This window comes from Stegostoma tigrinum, chromosome 2 (assembly GCF_030684315.1).
Source record: "Stegostoma tigrinum isolate sSteTig4 chromosome 2, sSteTig4.hap1, whole genome shotgun sequence".
NCBI lineage: Eukaryota > Metazoa > Chordata > Chondrichthyes > Orectolobiformes > Stegostomatidae > Stegostoma > Stegostoma tigrinum.
The window spans coordinates 34,317,028-34,337,785 of record NC_081355.1 but is presented as its reverse complement, the minus strand read 5'-3'; the positions used below and the strand labels follow the sequence as shown (position 1 = coordinate 34,337,785).

The following is a 20,758-nucleotide window of genomic DNA, read 5'->3' as shown; positions in this document are numbered from 1 at the left end:
GCTATGCTTTTCCAAATAGTCATAAATCCTATCCCTCAGAATTCTTTCCAAAGGCTTGCTGATCACAGACGTAAGACTGACTGGTCTGTAAGCCTTTTTTGTGCCCCCTCCTGGCCCTCTTCAGTCCACTTTTGAGCTCCTTCTGAGCAAGCCTGTAATCCTCTAAAGCTGTGCTAGACCCTTGCTTCCTCCACCTTACGTACACTGCCTTTTTCTTTTTGACAAGAAGCACCTCTGTACCTGTCATCCAAGGCTCCTTAATCTTAACCCTTCTTACCTGTCTCTGAGGAACAAATTTATACATCACTCGCAACAACTGGTCCTTAAATAGCCTCCACATGTCTGCTGTGCCCTTTCTGTGGAACAATTGCACCCAATCTGTACTTCCCAACTACTGTCTGATAGCGTCATAGTTTCCTTTATCCCAGTTAAATATCTTCCCCTGGTAACTGCTCCTTTCCCTCTCCATGGCTATGGTAAATGTGAGGCTGTTGTGGTCACTGTCGCCAAAATGTTCCCCCACCACGAGATCTGACACCTGTCCTGGCTCATTGCCGAGCATCAAATCCAAAATGGCCTCTCGCCTCGTCGGCCTGTCCACATACTGAGTAAGGAAACCCTCCTGAACACACCTGACAAAAACGGCTCCATCCAAACCATCTGCACTAAGGAGGTTCCAATCTATATTGGGAACGTTGAAGTCACCCATAACAACAACCCTGCTATGTTTGCACTTTGCAACAATCTGCCGGTCTATGAGTTCTTCGATCTCCCTACTGCTATTTGGGGGTCTGTAGAAAACCCCCAGTGAGATGACAGCTCCCTTGCTGTTCCTAACTTCCACCCATACTGACTCAGTTGATAAACCTTCCTCGGCAACCTTAGCCCATACCACCTCAGTAGATGAGTCCTCATCAAATGTTCTTTCAGCCACCGTTATACTGTCCTTGGCCAACAAAGCCTCACCTCCCCCTCTTTTACCACCTTGCCTGACCTTAATGAAAGATCTGAACCCTGGAACCTGCAACATCCATTCCTGACCCGACTCTATCCATGTCTCTGAAATGGCCACAACGTCGAAGTCCCTGCAAGCTCACCTACCTTATTCCGGATACTCGTGGCATTAAAGTAGACACACTTCAATCCGGCTTGCTGTCTGCCAGCACATTCCTGTGACAGTGAGGTCCTGTCCATGTCCTCCCTACGCTCTTCCTCCTGTGTACTAGGACTACACCTCAGTTTCCCATCCCCCTTCTGAGCTAGTTTAAATCCACCCGAATTGCACTAGCAGATTTCCCACCCAGGACGTTAGTGCCCCTCTGGTTCAAGTGGAGACCGTCCTGTTTGTAGAGGTCCCACCTTCCCCAGAATGAGCCCCAATTGCCCATGTACCTGAAGACCCCCCTCCTGCACCATCGCTGCAGCCACGTGTTCAGCTGATATCTCTCCCTGTTCCTCACCTTGCTATCACGTGGCACGGGTAACAAACCAGAGATAACCACTCTGTTTGTTCTAGCTGTCAGCTTCCACCCTGGCTCCCTGAAATCCTGCCTGATATCCCTATCCCTCTTTCTACCTATGTCATTGGTGCCTATGTGGACCACGACTTGGGGCTGGTCACCCTCTCCCTTCAGGAGTCCAAGGACACAATCCGAGACATCACGGACCCTGGCACCTGGGAGGCAACACACCAACCGTGAGTCTGTTTCGTTCCCTACAACTACAACAACATGTCAGCATGACATCCACTGTGAGTAGCTGATGGATCATGGAGTTTGATACTGTCTGCCAATCATTGGGACATACGACCTAAATACAGGACAATGGCAGTAAAACATGCAAATACCTAATTTGTGTAGTTGGCAAAACACCTCGAATAATGGCGCCACTAGATTTTATTTTTGCCTCATCCCTTATGTCGTCTGGCTTGCACATGATCTAGTCCCATGTGACGTAATCGATTAACAGATGAGCATCATTGTAGATAAATGAATTTGTATCCATTGCACCTTTTTTCATAAGGAGTGAAAAAGTGACAGTGAATTCTCATGGAATCAATCTGACCAATCAGTCTACCATCCTGTTCTGAGAACTAAGTGGCAAGGTGCCTCACTTGTTGGCACTGTGAGGCAGCAGTGCATGAGACCCAGGTTCAATTCCACCCTCAGGTGACTGTGCAACTCCACAGAGACATTCTCCCTGTCCCTGCATGGGTTTTCTCCGGTTTTGTCCCACAGTCCAAAGATGCACAGGTTAGCTGGATTGGCCATGCTAAATTGCGCGTAGTGTTGAGGGATGTTTATGTTAGTTGCATTAGCTATGGAAAATGCAGGGTTACAGGGATAGAGTTGGGGGATGGATCTGGGTAGGATGTTCTTCAGAGGGTTGGTGTGGACTTGTTAGCCTGAATGGCCTGTTCCACTCTATGGAGATTCTATCAAAATTGACAGATTATTCTTCCTGTTGCATTTCCATGCCAATAGCTCAACAAATCAGAACCCTTTTCTCATAAATAAAAATCCACAAACCCGACTGCACTGGTTGACCCATTGTCTCCGCCTGCTCCTGCTCCACTGAACTTATCTCCACCTATCTCAATTCCATTTTCTCCCCCTTGGTCCAGGAACTCCCTACCCACGTCCATGACACCACCCACGCCCTCCACCTCCTCCAGAACTTCCAATTCCCTGGCCCCCAACACCTCATTTTTACTATGGACGCCCAGTCCCTGTACACCTGCATTTCCCATGCAGATGGCCTAAAGGCCCTCTGCTTCTTCCTGTCCCGCAGGCCTGACCAGTCCCCCTCCACTGACACCCTCATCCACTTAGCTGAGCTCATCCTTACCCTCAAACTTTTCTTTCAATTCTTCCCACTTCCTACAGACAAAGGGTTGGCAATGGGTACCCGCATGGGCCCAAGCTATGCCTGCGTCTTTGTAGGTTACGTGGAACAATCCCTCTTCCAAAGCTACACTGGCCCTAAACCCCACCTCTTCCTCTGTTACATTGATGACTGTATCAGCGCCGCCTCATGCTCCCACGAGGAGCTTGAATGGTCCATCCACTTCACCAACACCTTCCATCCCAACCTTAAGTTCACCTGGACCATTTCTGATATCCTCTGTCTCCATCTCTGGCAACCACCTGGAAACCGATATCCATTTCAAACCTACTGACTCCCACAACTACCTAGAATGCACCTCTTCTCACCCACTTTCCTGCAGAAAGCCATCCCCTATTCCCAATTCCTTTGCCTCCACTGCATCTGCTCCTGAGATCAGGTATTCCACTCCTGGACATCCCAGATGTCCTTTTTTTTCCCAAGGACCACAACTTCCCCTCCACAGTGGTCAAAACTGCCCTCGACCGTGTCTCCCGCATTTCCCACTACTCATCCCTCACACCCCCTCTCCACAATAACAACCAAAACAAAATCCCCCTCATCCTCACGTACCACCCCACTAACCTCTGGATCCAATGCATCATCCTCCTGACATTTTTGCCTTCTGCAATCTGACCCCACCACCAAAGACATTTTTCCCTCCCCAACTTTTTCTGCTTTCCAGGAGGACCACACTCCCCTCCAGCTCTACCATCCCCAGCACTTTTCCCTGCAACCGAAGCAAGTGCTACATCTGTCCCTACATCTCTCCCCAACCCCCATCCCAGGCCCTAAGAAGACCTCCCACATCAAACATATGTTCAGCTGCACATCTGCTAATGTGGTATACTGTACCTGCCGTTCCTGTTGTGGCCTCCTCTACATCGGGGAAACCAAGCGGAGGCTTGGGGACAACTTTGCCAACTAAGCAGAAGTGTTGCACAACAAACAGCTACACCTCCCAGTCATGAGCCATTTCAACTCCCCCTCCCATTCCGTGGACGACAAGTCCATCCTGGGCCTCCTGCAGTGCCACAATGACGACACCCGAAAGCTGCAGGAACAGCAACTCATTTTGCTTAGGAACACAGCAGCCTAAGGGTATCAATGTGGACTTCACAAGCTTCAAAATCTCGCCTCTCCCTACCACATCCCAAAACCAGTCCAGCTTGTCCCCGCCTCCCGCCTCACGCCCCACCCCCATCTTCTACCCACCAACCTCATCCCACCTCTTTGACCTGTCTGTCCTCCGTGGACTGACCTATCCCCTCCCTAACTCACCCTTACTGGCTCCAACCCTGCCTCTTTAACTTGTCTGTCTCCTCTCCACCTATCTTCTCCTTCATCCATCTTCTATCCACCTCCCACTCTCTCCCTATTTATTTCAGAATTCCCTTCCCCTCCCCATTTCTGAAGGAGGGTTTCGACCCGAAACATCAGCTTTCCTGCTCCTCTGATGCTGCTTGGCCTGCTGTGTTCATCCAGCTCTATACTGTGTAATCTCCTTTTCTCATAAATTGATTTTCCTTCTTTTCAAGTCTTTTTGTTCTTATCCTGATGACTGCGAGTTGAAATACTATGCTTAAAGGAGACAAAATGTTCATATTTTAGTTCCATGCTAGTAAGCAAAAACAAAAAAAAAACCCTTGTCATTACAGCCTAATGGTCATAATGAACCATACAAAAAGCCATTGGGCTTGGCATTATGAATTGTAAATAAATGTTTCCGTAAGTACAGCCAAATTTTCGAGTTGCTTTGATCACTATCAATACTGAAGTATGTTCTGCATGCATGAAGACTGCACAAATGGACCAAGTGCTGGCTTCCTCTTAAACATGCCTATATTATTGTTTACTCGTACTCATTCTACAGTCCAGTGGGTGGGATTGGAAGAGGGCAGGGAGGGGAGGTGAAGTGTGGGAATGGAAGAAGGGAGCAGGAGAGGTAGTAGGGAGAAGTTGCAAAGATTTTTTTTTTCTTCTTCTTTAGTTCGGCAAATGTTTGGAAGCTGCCTGGGATATTACCAACAGTGTTGTCATAAACTCAGGCTCTGCAGATGATATGAGTGCACACTCTGTGCTTAGTGTCAGCAAACACAGCTCCTCTTAATTAGAACACATGCACAAGTGTCAAACCTCAAAACTGTGTTGAGAACTCTGGAGTGACACTGAATTATCACTTCCCTTTAATGTTGCCAATTTATAGTCAATTATGTAAATAGAAAAAATAGCTGTGCCAAGCAAATTGCATATATCTGTCAGAACATGCACAAGATTCAACCTCTGATAGTCCACTGTTACATATGGCTTGTATTTAGTTGTGGACTAACTTTGGGCTGGAAGTGTAGTGATACTTTTCCCATAAACCTAAATGTGACCGAATATGATTTTGTTTCTTTCTACCTTTAGTATAGTTTTCAAATCTGTTTGCTTTGAATTAACTAAGTCATACTTTCCTTTCAACAGATGCGCCAGGAGCAGACCCCAATGCTGGGTGGGAAGGCAATGTAAAATTAGTTAAATGGCTGGACCAGACTGAAGTAACCCACAATGGTTGTAAAGGTATACTTGTATATCGTTCACATTGTAGCAACATCAGTGCTTGTAGTAAATTGGCTAAGCATTACTGTGAAATATTCAATTTTTTTTCAATGTTGCAAAAGTAAATAAATGTGGAAATACATTTAGCTACTGAATTGCTTTCACAACCTTGCATGTTGTGGGGATACAAGAAAGTATGCATTGTTTTTCCCATGAGGTAATATTTTTGAAGTGCGTTGCTGCCTGTTAGCCAGCCATTGGTATTCAGCAGCCAAGCGCTTTTTTGATTTTTAAAGTCAGTAGCATGATTTTGTTCTTTTATTCCTTTACTGGGACTTCTTTGGATCATTGTTTTCTGTGTGCATCGTGTATCTGAGGTATAAGCATTGCAAGTCTAAAACCCTAGAAATATTTTTTTTAAAAAGTGTAGGAGCAGGAGGCAGCCATTTGGTGCTATAAGCCTACTCTGCCATTCAAACTGATCACAGCTGTTCACCCAACACAGTACCCTGTTCGTACTTTCTCCCAATAGCCTTTTGATCCCTTTAGCCTGAAGGAATATATATCTGACCATTTCTTGAAGACATTCAATGCTTTGACCTCAATCAGAGGCTCACCACTCTAGAGAAATTTCTCCTCTTCTCTGTCTTCAATATTTATTGCATCTTTCTAAGACTGTGACCCCTGGTTCTGGATTCCCTCATTATTGCAAAAATCCTTCCTGTGTTTAATTTGTGTTGGGGCAGAATATTTATATAAATCACTTGACACCTGGGAGTCCACTTCCAGCATCAAAGAGTTTATTGAAGCTTCTTCACTCAACAAAGGAAAGATAAATTTTATACATTTGTCCTCAGCTCACCTTGGCCCATTACTAACTAACTAATATTGCTGATTGGATTTATGTGATCAATCAGGTTAATCATGTGACTGCATGGTCAACAATGGACAGCTTCTTGGACAACCCCAAGTATTCTCATGACTTGTGTTTACTAGATATTGCTATCTTTTTCCTTGGGCTTCCACAATGCGTTTTATTCAGTCCACATTGAAATGTCTAATTTCTGCTTCTGTAATTCAGTTCTCCCTGTAAGCAGTGTGGAGACCTTTCTTTATTCTCTAAGGCTGTCCTAGGAACTTACTGGGATCGCTTTAATACTTAGTGTACTTTTCAAAATCTATAACTGATTATCTGGGAATCTTAACTGAGGTAATTCTATTTGTGAAGGATCTCAGATTTCAAATCAGCACAATATGGAATTGTTCTGTCAGCATACTCCAGGGTGCCCTTATCCAGCTGCATGTTTGCAACTGGACACTGTGTAATTAGTTAGACCCTTTGAATGCAATCTTATTCATGTTACCTTGAATATACTGTCTACAAAGCTACATTTGTCCCAACTTATGGCTTTAATACTGTACTAAATAAGCTACTGCTTCAGCTAAAAATCTTCTCCACCATCTTGTGTCAACTAAAACTCACGGGTACCTATTTTTATGTCATCTTCAACCAGGTTGAGCCAGTACTTTGCATGGTCCTGTCACAAGTGCATAGGTTTCTATGAATTCTTCCCTCTGCTTTCCTTCTTCTAAACTCCAGTATTGATAGTACTGACTGATCTAGTTTTTCTTCATATGCCAGTACTCTCATTCCAGTTTGGCAAACCTTATTGTACTCCTTTCATAGCCAGAACATCCATCCTCCAATAAGGAGACTAGATCTGCACACGGTGCTCCAGATCTCACCAGGGCTCTGTACAACTGCAGTTGCTCTTGCTGTCTGTCCCTGAACATCAACATGCCATTCATCATTCTCGCTGCCTGCTGCGCTTGCATACTTACTTTCAGTGACTGGTATTCAAGGATACCAAGGACTTTTTGCACCCCTCTCTTAATTTATTGTCATTCTGATAATCTGCTTTCCTATTTTTTTTTGCCGCCAAAGTGCTTTACCTTCCATGTCAATCAGACATCCCAATCTGACCTAGTCCCACTTGTCAGCATTTGGTCCATAGCCCTCTTAAATTCTTCCTATTCATGTACCTATCCACATGCCTTTTTAAAATGTTGTAATTGTACCCACCTCCTCCGTCACTTCTGGCTGCACATTCTGTACACACCACACTCTGCATGGAAAAACTGCCCTCGGGTCCCTTTTTAAATATTTCCCCTCTCGCCTTAAATCTATGCCATACTGATTTCCAACTGTCCCACCCCAACCCTAGGAAACAGACAATGGCTATTCATCGTATCCATGTCCCTCATGATTTTATAAACTTCTGTAAGGTCACCCCTCAGGCACCTGTAGAAGGCGACCAGAATTGTAAGCAAAATTTTAAAAGTGACCTCGCTAATGTCCTATACAGCCACAACATTACATCCCAACTCCTATACTTTCTTTGTAACTTTTACTTTATGTTTGTGCTGTTCCTGCCTAATGTTAATGAATTAACAGACAAATAATACTTGGTTCAAATGAAGAGATAAATTTCACATTATTTTAAAATAATTGATACAATGCAACACCTAAAGAACAGAATTATTCCCTGCACAAACAGCATTATGTATACTCCTCTTGCCCTTCAACCCAGTTGATTAGGCCCTCGACACATCCACATTCCATCCAACATCTCCAGCCACTGTTAACACTGTCCGGAAGTACATCCAGGAGTGCCCTTTCACTCAAATCATGTCAGTCTTGAAGGCATAGCTTTCTAAAGTTCTACTAACAGACCTCAAGTATAAACTCTCTGCTATTTTCACATATCTGAACCATTCGCACCAATTTTTATTTTTTCAATTCTTAGTTTGCTCAAACTGCTTCCCCAAAAGGTTATAAAATTCTGTTCTTCTTTTAATGCCAAATGGACAACCAATCTTTCAAAGGAGACCTTTACTGGATATACCTCACACGAGATCTGTGTTCCTCTTTCTGTCACAATTTGACTTCTGCAGCTCTCTTGTCTGTTTTACACATTGTCAGCCCTCTGTGTCCCTTCTATTCCAGCTGTCCGTTGTTTGCAGTTCCCCTTTGTGACTGGCGGCATAACCTCTGTCATATTGGTCCTGCTTCTCGGTCAAGATTTGCCAGGCCACATGAACCAGTATTTCTTAATTTCCCAGAAAATAATAGTTGACTTCTTCACAATTAATGCACACTTTTAAAGTTCTCTACATTAACATTCTTGCAAGTATACAAATTCTGCATGCATTTTTTAAAAATGATAAATGTTTTCCTTATTTTTACTGCTTCTGGGTCACAGGTTATCACAGGCATCTTGCATATGCACATTGGCCCAAAAAGTCCTTTGTTAATGTTGCTGGCAAAACCAACATTTATTGCCTGTACCTAGTTGCTTGAACTGATTGGTTTTCTCAGCCATTTCAGATGGTATTTAAGAGTCAATCACAGTATTGTGGGTCTGGTGCCATATTTAGGCCAGACCAGGTAAGGATGGCAGATTTTCGTCCATAAAGGACATGAGTGAGCCATATAGGTTTTAACAACGATGAACAATGGTTACGTGGGCACCATTTGGGCTAGTTTTAAACTCCAATTTATTGAATTGTAATTTCTGTTGCCTTCATAGGATTTAAACCCATGGCCCCATAACATCAATCTGGCTCTCCTTATTCCCAGTCCAATGATACTGCTGCTTCCCCCAAACCCCCATCCTGACATACATTAATATTTAGCAAGTGCACATTGACACTTGGGATGCAACGTCAGTATAAGGGTCCCAGAACTGCTCAGTGTTCCAGCTGTGGCCTGACTAGTGCCTTGTATTGTTTTAGCAAAACCTCCTTTCCTTTTATACTTCATTTCCATTTGAAAGAAAGGCCAATATTCTGTTTACCTTCCCTATTACTCACCAACTTTGGATGCTAGTTATATTCTGTCTGATACTCTTCCAAGTCCCTGAAGAACCTTGTTCAGAAGCAAGTATAATTTCTCATTTGCCTTCTCTATTACTCACTAAATCTGGTGGGTAGCTTATTTTGTGCTTCATTCACCAGTCTCCTGAATACTTCTTTCTGCAAACTTTCTCCATGTAAATAGTAATCAATTCCTCTATCCTTCAACCAAAGCATGATATCTACATTTTCCCACATTCCAAATGCCTGGTTTCTTGACCACTCTGTCAAGCTGTCCATATCCCTCTGTATACTCCCTTGTCATCTGCAAAACTGGCTATTGTACATTCACTTTCCTCATCCAAGTTATTAATACATAATGTAAATAACTATGGCACACCACTTGTTACAGGTTGTTATCCTGTAAATGTTCCCCTTATCCCAACACACTGTCTTCTAGAGATAATGGGAACTGCAGATGCTGGAGATTCCAAGATAATAAAATGTGAGGCTGGATGAACACAGCAGGCCAAGCAGCATCTCAGGAGCACAAAAGCTGACGTTTCGGGCCTAGACCCTTCATCAGAGAGGGGGATGGGGGGAGGGAACTGGAATAGTCTTCTACTTGTTAGTTAATCCTCTATCCAAACTGATATACTCCCTCTGGTACCATAGGCTCTTATTTACTAGCCAAATGTGTTGTGTCTTAATATTCAAATATATAATATCTACCACTGTCCCCTTTATCTATCCTGCTTGTTACTATCTCAAATAATTCTGGTGAATGTGTCAGGCATGACTTCTCCTTCATGAACCCATTGCTGACTCTGTTTGATGATACTATGTGCTTTGCTACTACATCCTGTATGATAGATTGTAACAATTTTCCTGATAACACACCATTTAAGCTATCTGGCTTATAGTTACTACTTTTTTTGTGTCCTTCCCTTTATTTATAAAGCTTTTGCATTGACAGTTTTCCAATCCTCTTGGACTTTTCCAGAATCTAAGGATCCCTTGAAATTATTGCCAATGCATCCACTATCCCTGTAGCTACCTCCTTTTAATGTCCTGGGATTCATCCTATCAGGTGCAGGGGAATTATCAGTCTCTAACCTCATTAGTTTCCCAGGCACATTTTCTGTAGTGATAATTATTGTATTTATTTCCTCTTCATTTCTTGAATATTTTGGAATGCTGTTAGTGTTTTCTATGATGAAAACTAATGCAAAGTATTTATTTAACTCGTGTTTGCCACTTGCTAGTTACCCATTATTTCCCCAGCCTCATTCTTTAGTGGACATTTTTTAACTTTGGTTTTTCTCTCCCTCTTTGTCTTTATAGCGTTAAAGAAACTTCTGTCCAAATGATCCTTTCTTATTTTCTTCATGTTGCCTAATCTTTCAATAGAATTTTTTTTGAGTTTTGTCTTCCAGTTTAAAACTCTCCTATTATTACATTTTGTTACAATAGCCAAAGATGTGAATTTTATTGTTTAGTGTGTTCTCTTTTAGTATATAGACAAATGTTTATTATTGCTGTATCTTTTTCTCCTGTTTCTTGGCAGGAGGTCAAAACTGCATTTGGTTAACTTGCAGAATGGGTTTCCAATAGCCGTAGAGTCAAAATCTCATTGTTTAAATGATCTGAAATAATCCTGTATTCCACAGTGGCCTTGCAATGTTGTTGATTCACTTAAGTTCTGTATGGCTCTGACACTGAGAACCTTGCTATAACTTCATGTACGTACCCACGTAGGATGTTCTCCTTTGCCTGCTGACCTCCCTCTCCCTTGCCCTCCCCACCTCATTTTCCAGACATTATTCTGATGCACCTACCTGCTGTTGATTCTGCTGACTGTGTCCACTGTTCCACATGATCGGGATGTCAGAGATTGGGGGTAGGGGACCGAAGGGGTGGCAATGAGGGAAATGAAAATTTGTGCTGTCTTCGGAGAACCCTGTAAAGATAGGCTACTGTTGATGCAGCAGCTGCTTAGGGAGTTATTGATCAGTTTGTTATTTTTGTTGAAGAAAACGTTGTAGTACCAGCAAAAGATTTCTAGTGGTTCAAGGATTGAATTGATTTTGCCAGAGTTCAGAAACAAGAGGGCTGCAATTACTATGCTCTCTGTAATATACAAACCCCGCCATCCCCCAATTATCGTGAAGAATTTACAGGAATGGATCTGCAAGGAAATTAATTTGCGAGTCATAAACATCATCGAGTCATTGTAATGGGGAACTTTAATTACCCTACATCAACTGGGATAATGGTTGTATTAGGAATGTCAAGGAAGAAATATTTCTCAATAATATTCAGAAGAGATTTTAACAGTTGTATGTGTTCAATGTAACAAGACTTGAGGCTCTGTTGGACCCAGTTCTCAGGATTGAGGTGAGCCAAGCAGATCATGTCAGTGGGGGAACGTTTAGAGAACAGTGATCATTGTATTATAGGGGTTGTTAAGTTGATGAAAAATAATATTGGTCAATTCAGAGTAACTGTAATCCGCTGTCAGAAAGTAAACTTCCATGGGGCAGGAAGCAGACTGAATCTGAGAAACTGGAACCAAGTTAATGAGAAGTTAACACTAGCTGAACCATGGGCTACCTTCAGAGAGGAGATGATTTGGGCGTAGTCAAGATGTATTAGTTTGAATGGGGGAATTAGAATACGTTTTCCCTAAGATCCCTGGATGCCAAAGGAGATAGAAATTCAGCTGAAGAAAAACTCGGGTGTCAAGACAATACAGTTGAGAACAAAGCTAAATACAGAAAGGTGAAAAAGCAAATACGAAAGCAACGTGGGATTATGTAAAATGATTGGCTAAAGTAAAATGGAGCCCTAAAGTCATCTTTAAACAAATCAGCAACAGTGAACAAAAAGGCAAAAGAAGGATGAGGGCTGATTTAGCTACCAAAAGGGGATTTAAGTTAGAGGGAAAGGAATAGCTGATGCGTTAAACAAATATTTTGCCTCCGTCTTTACTGACCAGCCAGTTGTTTATCAGACCATAATGACAAGGGAAGAAACTCGATTAGTAGAAGGGTCTAAAATTTTGAGGTACTAGCTGAGCTGTCGTTTGAAGTTGATGAGGCACTAGGACTGGGTGAAACCCATCTAAGGATATAAAATGAAGTTGGACTGCAAATTGTAGAGACAATGGCACTAATTTTTCAATCTTCCTTAGGCTCTGAGTTGTGCTGGAGAATTGGAAAATTGCAAGACATTGAGGAACAAATATGTAGGCAGATTATAGAAAGATACAATAACAAGAGAGTTCCCACATTGGTTGACTTTATCTTTCCCAAGAGTGACTGGCAATCCCTTAGAGCAAGAGGCTTAGACAGGGCAGAATTTAACTGCATCCAAGAGGCTTTCTCGTAATGGCTAATGAACCTGGTCAGATGACTGACCTTTTCAGTGGGAAAGCATTTTGGAAACAGTGATCACAACTCCTTACATTTTAAGGTAGGTACGAACAAGGATAAATCAGGAAACTGGGGGAGGGCAAATTACATCAGTATTAGGCAGGAGCTAGGAAGTGTTAATTGGGAGGAGCTGTTATTGGGCAGGTCCACATTTAAAATGTGGGAGTTGTTTAAAGACCAGCTGTTCAGAGTTCAGGACCAGCGTGTTCCTGTAAGGAGGAAAGACAAGGATGGCAAGGTAACAGACCCTTGGAAAACAAGGGAGGTTGTGAATTAAGTCAGGAGAAAAGAAACATAAGTAAGGTTTAGGACAGGGCCCATGAGGAATATAAAGAAAGTGGGAAAGAACTCATGCAGGGAATTAGGAGAGCAAGTAGGGGCCATGAAATGACCTTGGCAAGTAGGGTTAAATAGAATCCCAAGGCAATCTGCACATACATTTAAAACAAGAGGGTAACCAGAGAGAAGATAGGACCACTCGAGGATAAAGGAAGGAACTTATGCTCAGAGGCAGACAATACAGGCAAGATACTAAATGAGTATTTTGTTAGTATTCACCCAGAAGAATGATATGGAAGGTAGTGAGGTATGTGTGGAGCATGATAATATGTGGGGAATATGAGATCAAGAAAGAAGTAGTGTTGCCGCTCTTGAAAAGTATTATGGTGGATAAATCCCCATTTTCAGATACTATCTACCCCAGGTTGTGGAGAGAGGCAAGACAGGAGAGTTCTGGCATCTTTACCAAGATCTTTCGTACCTTCGTTAACGGCTGGAGATCTCCTAGAGGACTGGCGAGTAGCTAATGTTGCCCCACCCCCCCCAACCCCGCTTCAAGAAGGGAAATAGGAATAATCCAGAAAACCATATACTGGTGAGTCTCACTGTTGGGAGACTATTGGAGAGAATTCTTAGGATTTATGTGCATTTGGAAAAGCATTGCCTCATAAGGGACGGTCAGCATGGCTTTGTGTGGAACAGACCATGCCTTCCTTACTTGATCGAATTTTTCGAGGAGGTGACAAATGTGATAGATGAGGATAGAGCAGTTGACTACGTGGATTTTAGTATGGCTTTTGACACAGTCTCTAATGGTAGACTTACCCTGAAGATTAGGATTCATGGGATCCACAGTGATTTTACTGCTTGGATTCAGAATTGGCTTGCCCAGGGAAGTCAGAGGGTAGTGATGGAAGGTTGTTTTTCTAGCTGGAGGTCTGTGACAAGTGGTGTTCTGCAGGCGTCCATACTGGGAACCTCTGTTGCTTGTAATATATGTATGAATAGCTTGAATGACAGTGTAGATGGGAGGGTTAGTAAGTTTGTAGATATTACAAAGATTGATGGAGTTATGATTAGTGTAGAAGGTTGCTAAAAGATGTTGCAGGATATAGATCAGTTGCAGATATGGCCAGAGAAATAGCAGATAGAGCTTAATCTGGGCAAGTGTGAGGTGATGCACTTTGGGAGGTCAAATGTTAAGGAAAAGCATGCATTTTGTTACAGGGCCCTGAATAGCAATTGGGGTTCAAGTCCATAGCTCCCTGAAAGTGTCCACACAAGTAGTTAGGGTGGTAAAGAAGACACATGACATGCTCACCTTTATTGGTCGAGAAATTGAATACAAGAGTCAAGATGCCATGTTGCAGCTTTATAAGACTTTAATTAGGCCGCATTGCATTCAATTCTGGCCATATTACAAGAAGGATATGGAGGCTTTGGAGTGCTTGCAGAAGACGTTTACCAGGTTGCTGCCAGAGGTTATGAACAATAAGGAGAGGCTAGAAAAACTCAGGTTGTTTTCTCTGGAGTGGTGGAGGCTGAGGGGAGACTTGATAAAAGTTTATAAAATTGAAAATACATAGATGGGGTTGACGGTATGAAACTTTACCCGAGTTGAAATTTCTAACACGAGGGGGTATGCAGTCAAGGTGAGAGAGGGAAAAGTTCAGAGGTGATGTGAGGAACATGTGTTTTTTAAACATTGGTAGAGTTCTGGAATGTGTTGCCAGGGGTGGTGATGAAGGCAGATATGATAGGGGTGTTTAAGGGACTTTTAGATAAGCACATGAATATGCAAGGAATGGAGGGATATGGACCAAGGACAGGCAGAAGAGATTAGTTTAATTTGGTGTCGTGTTTGACACAACATCATGTGCCGAAAGGCCTGTTCCTGTGCTGTACTGTTCCATGTTCTATGCAAGTATTACACCCTTTTTGAAAAAGGCTGTTAAAAGTAGCCATCCTAGCAATTGCAGACCAATCAGTTTAACGTTAGTTTGGGGGAATCTCCTAAAATCGTTTTTTTAGGATAAAATTAATAGTCATGTGGAAGAGTGAGGACTGATTTGGATGAATCAAATTGAAGGGAAAATAATGCCTGGCTAACTTATTGGAGTTTTTTGAGGATGGATTATTTGGGGAAGGCTGCTGATGCGGTGTATGTTGCCCTCTAAAAGAGTTTAATGCAGTACCATGCAACAGACTCGAGGAAAGTTATTGCCAATGGAATTGAAGGGATATGAAACAGAATGATGGTGAATGGTATCAGAGATAATGGGAACTGCAGATGCTGGAGAATCTGAGATAATAAAATGAGGCTGGATGAACACAGCAGGCCAAGCAGCATCTCAGGAGCACAAAAGCTTTTGTGCTCCTGAGATGCTGCTTGGCCTGCTGTGTTCATCCAGCCTCACATTTTGTTATCTCTTATGATGGTGAATGGGTAGTTTTTGGGTTGGAGCTTTCCAGGGGTTGGTATTGGGATCCTTCTTCTATATAAAAAATTACCTAGATCTTGGTGTGCAAGGGTCAATTTCACTGTTTATGGACAACTCAACTTGAGACTGTTGGAAATGAAGAAGAATAGTGTAGAAATTTAATAGAACCATGACGTGGTGTAGTGAATGTTTCCATGGCAGTTCAGTGCTGAGAAGTGGGACTTAATTTATTTTATATAAAAAGCATGGGAGAGTCAGTGTAAACAAAGTGTGCTATTCTAAAGGGTGTTCAGGAGCAGCAGTACTTGGGTGTATATGTATGTAAGTTATTAATGATACCAGCAGAGGTGCAATGAGATGTTAATGAAGTGGGGAGTGTTCTAGGCTTCATAAATGTGGGGGGATAGAGCACAAGGAGGTTATGATGAACCTCTATTAGAAACTCATTAGACCTCAGCTAGGGTACTGTGTACAATTGTAGATACCATACTATAACAAGGATGTGAATGCTTTGGAGATAGTGCAGGAATGGTTTACAAAATTAGTTCTAGAAATGAAACACAAAAATCATTTTTCACACCACAAGTAGTTAGAAGTGTGGTGGAGAAAGATTAAATTGAAACATTTCATGAAGACATTGGATGATTAAGCACAAACGACATGCAGTGTTGTGAGGAAAAGGCTTTGACTGGCACTAAGTCAAAATCCTCAGCTGGGCAGACACGATCGGCTGAGTAACCTTCCTGTCCTGAAACAACTTTGCTGTGACTGAGATAATAAAATGTGAGGCTGGATGAACACAGCAGGCCAAGCAGCATCTCAGGAGCACAAAAGCTGACGTTTCGGGCCTAGACCCTTCATCAGACCTCTGATGAAGGGTCTAGGCCCGAAACGTCAGCTTTTGTGCTCCTGAGATGCTGCTTGGCCTGCTGTGTTCATCCAGCCTCACATTTTATTATCTTGGAATCTCCAGCATCTGCAGTTCCCATTATCTCTTGCTGTGACTGAAGTCACTAACTGCCTGTGCATGTTTGTGGGGGTGCTCCCCCTAGCATTGTATTATCCATATGTGCAGCCCTCTCGAAATGGATCTACTGATTATTAATAAGATGGTATCTCCTCAGATTTTAGGCTCCTGTGGAAACATTCTGGTGCATTTTTAACAACAATTGCAGCATTTTTAATATGCAGAACGTGGGCTTTTTAGTGCCTTCATCAATTTCCTTTGAGATAGCGATGTCATTGTAGGAGATAGTTAGACTCTTCCCTTTGTTTGGAAATGATCACTGTCTGGTACTTGTGAATGTTGCTTATAATGTTGCTTCACTATCTGGAGAGGTATGAATGAAACTGAATATTGTACACTCCTCAGCAAACACACTTGATAAAGGAAGAGAATGCAAGCTAAAATATGACAAAGCTGCTGGTTGTTACTTTGTTACATTTATTAAAAAATTAATCACAGTATGAAAGTATATCCTAGATGCTACCTTTCACTGTTAGAATGCAGGTGTGTGCTGAGTAAGATATCGGCCTTCCAGCCATATGGAGAGTTGGAAACTTGCTGTCAGTAAAGCTCCAGGATTTGATTACAGGTACTTCTAGCTTACAGGCATCAGAAGTCATAGCATAATGACGATGGCTGTCAGTGATTTATAACCAGTTTTTTTAAACAAATCTCATGCTGAGCTGTATTGAAAACAGCCTGACTAGTGCCAGAAAGGGAACACATAGAGCAAAAATGGCCACCGTACGGCAATAAATATTGCACCCTAGGGCATGATGAATCGGGAATTTGATGTCATAGAAACAATTAAGTTAAAGAAGTGTGGGCTGGCATTCGGCAGCTTTTGAGAAGGTATCGTTGAAAAGGAATAGATGGATACTTTGTCAGTCAGAGAGAAGGGGTTAAATTTGTTTAATAGTTGAGCAGCAATGTCAATGTCAGCAAAATCTCAGACAAAGCTTTCAAAAATTCACCACACATCCCCACCCAAAGTCAAATCAGCAACTGCTCATGTGCATTTCAGGGCCTGAGGTGGGAATCAGATGACTCTTTTGGCCATTTTCTGTTAAGATTGAGAAATGTAGCCAGAAAATGTAAATTTGAGGCCACATAAAGGGCTCCTGGATTCAATTGGGAAATATCCCATTGGAAAGCAAATTGAGAAGGGAACGGAGTGCATGTTTAACAGCCAGCTAAGCTGGAAAAGCAGAAAATATCATAAACATCTCTAACCAGCAAGATAACATCAAAAATGTCAGCGCTAATAAGTGTTATAACATCAACATTATAATCAGCAACCACAAGTGACGCTTCCTTAGCAACATCCTACATCATGCAGAATATTGCTAGTGCAATGTGCCCAAACTGATCCCTAAGAGCAAGGAATGCCAAATTTACAAGAGGAAAGCAACATCTCAACACTCAAACCGCATAATTTTATTTTACTTATTTATTCTATTGTGAGATGTGGGTATCACTGGCTGGCCAGTATTAATTGCCTGCCCCTAGTTGCCCTTCAAGTGGTGAACTGCCTTTTAGAACCACTGCAGTCCATCTGCTGTGGGTTGACCCCACATGCCATTTAGGGAGGGAATTCTAGTCATTTGGCCCAGCGGCAGTGAAGGAACGGCAATATATTTCCAAGTCAGGACTGAGGAAAGAAGTCAGGTAATACATCAGCTGCCTCCCCAGAAATACTTTATAAATATCATGTGTTAATTTTTACCTTAACAATGAACTCAATGATTGGATTTTTGCTGAGGGAGGAATATTACTGTGTTTTTTGTAACAAGCTGGAAACTAATCATTATGAATATATACGTCACCTGTGTGTTAAGAAACAGTGTAGTAGACCATCTTCAAATTGGCCAACCACATGGAGAGCAAAAAGAAATACATTTTGAATGTCACTACTTTAGAAATAACCTCGTGTTAGATTCACATAACGGGGCCAGAAGATTCCTATACTGCCTATCTTGGCAACTATCATACTCTTGTCATCTTATATTTCAGTCATTTATGAACTAAAATTAGCACATTCAACACCTTTGTAGTTCTGTCATTGGGAACCTGCAAGCTCCCTGTCTCCCTCTTTCTGATAGAGGGAAACAAATATGATGCATATCTCTATGGCACTCTCCATTGCGTTAATAAGCTGAATTATTTGTGGTAGCCAACCTCCTGTTCAACTCCTCCTTTTCAGATTCTCTTCTGCAAGAAAATTCCTGCCCACTGTTGGGGAAAACCACATCCCTCTTGCTCCTAACTTCACCCAGCTGAAATTTCAGGAAGGCACATCTGGAAGCATCCTTTGCTTCATGTATATGCAACATATCAGCCCCTGGCTTTTCCATTTTTCGCTTGTACATCTTTACACTGAGTTAAGTTTATATCAGGTCAGTGGTGCAGGTGTCACTTGGAGGTGCTGAATATAGAATTATTTTAAGAACAATTGCTTCAAAGCAGTTGTGAGTACACAATCTGATTTGAAATGAGTTTTAAATAAATAATTCTACCCTCCTGCCTTTACATAAGTCTCTGGTTAATGAGACAGTAAACTGGGTAAGGTTTAGCTATACCCCTTGAAGGGCTAGCTAACTGGTATAGCAGTCACTCTGAATCAGACCTAACTAAACTTTAATAAATCCATAGCCTATGTTTGGCAAATGACAGTAACCATTTCTTATTACCATAAGTGTCAATCACAGATGAAGCTTAAAATGCCTCCTCCAATCTGAAGTACTGAAGCAAAGAACCCTTGATTATTTCTGCCATTTCACAATCATCACCTGAAGTTTTACCATATTCAACCTTCAGAGTAGTTCTTTGCATGGCCTGAGAAACAAAAAGCTGGCTATTTCACACAGTTCAGCATTTGAAGTACTGTTTGAAATTAAAGAGCTTCTCTGATATGAGAAAAAATCAGTTAACCACACTGGAGCCATGGTAGAGTTGCTCCAACTTGGCATGGTTTTGCTGTCCATGGTATACAGCACATGAATTCTCTTAGCTTTGTCTGCCTGTACAGAACAATAATGTCACGTTGGAGGGAATGAGAATGGTAGTAGGAAATAAGATCATTGAACAGCAGTGGGAAATACTGAAAATGCGGATCAGGAGACTTCAGGAAAAATATATTCCACTAAAAATCAAGAACAAACTGGCCATTAATGAAGCATCATGGATAAGTCAAGAGACGAAGGGGAAATTAAAATTTAGAAAAAAGTCTGTAGGCAATAAGTATATTGACAACGAAGATGATTGAAAGGAATATAATGTGGTTAGGAAGGAGTCAAAAGAAACATAGTTTTTCTTTCAGTAATTGGTAATATGGCTATTAAAATAAGCAAACCAAGTTTGGTTTGTAGAGGGATAAAATTGAAAAGCAGCAAAGTTAAACTAGGTCTTTATGCAATCTTTGGAGACCGTACTTGGGAGTACTTTGCCCAGTTCTGGCCTCCACATTATCGAAAAGGTACAGATTGTTCAAAGTGTAAAAGCTTGCATGAATTCAACTCCAGAAAAGACTGAACAAATTTCCACTCTACTTTTTCCCCAAGGGGAAATGTCCCAACTTCTTCAATCTATCCTCAAAACTGAAGTTTCTCATTCCTAGAACAATTCTTGCAAATTGCTTCAGAACTCGGACAGCCACAATGGTATTTGGTAGTCCAGCTGAGGTCTAAGAAGTGTCTTCTACAAGTTCAAAGTCACCTCCTTGTTGTACTCTATGCCCCATTAGTAAAACTGAGGACACTGTGTATACTTTACTGCTGTCTCTACTTTCAATGATCTGTCCACAGGTCCCCCTGCTCCCGCACCCCTTTGGAATTGTACATCCTATTTTAGCTTGTCTTTCAACGTTCTCCTGACCAAAGTACGTCACTTCACACTTCTCTATTGAAATGCATCTGTGATCTGCCATGTCATCTACAAGCTCTGAAATTGTCCCCTGCTCATTAAGATCCAGATCGTCAGCATATATCAGGAAACACAAGGGTTCCAGTACTGACCCCTGGGAACTTTTGATGAAGTCCCACACTTTAGCTAAGGTGGAAGCCCACAGAATTGAGGGTAAATTATTGACATGGATAGGAAATTGTTTGATGGACAGGAAAGGTGGATAAGCACTCAAATTGGCAGGTCATAATGAGTGATGTCCGGCAGGGACCTGTGTTGGGGCCTCGGTTATCGACAGTATTCATTAACAACTTGGATAATGGCTTAAAAATTCAAATATCCAAATTTGCAGACGACACAAAATGGAGCAACACTATAGATTGTGTTGATGACAGCATAAAATTACAATAGGAAATTGA

At 42.0% G+C, this 20,758-nt stretch overlaps 1 protein-coding gene across 2 annotated transcripts in view; it reads left to right on the top strand.

The window, feature by feature from the left end:
• Nucleotides 1-20,758, top strand: part of LOC125464008 (beta-1,3-galactosyl-O-glycosyl-glycoprotein beta-1,6-N-acetylglucosaminyltransferase 7-like) — a 46,573-nt gene that overhangs the window by 9,850 nt on the left and 15,965 nt on the right. For both annotated transcript variants that reach the window (XM_048555932.2, XM_048555940.2), the window contains exon 2: nucleotides 5,350-5,445. In XM_048555932.2, coding sequence (XP_048411889.2) covers nucleotides 5,350-5,445 — 96 coding nt within the window. The remainder of the gene's footprint in view (nucleotides 1-5,349; nucleotides 5,446-20,758) is intronic.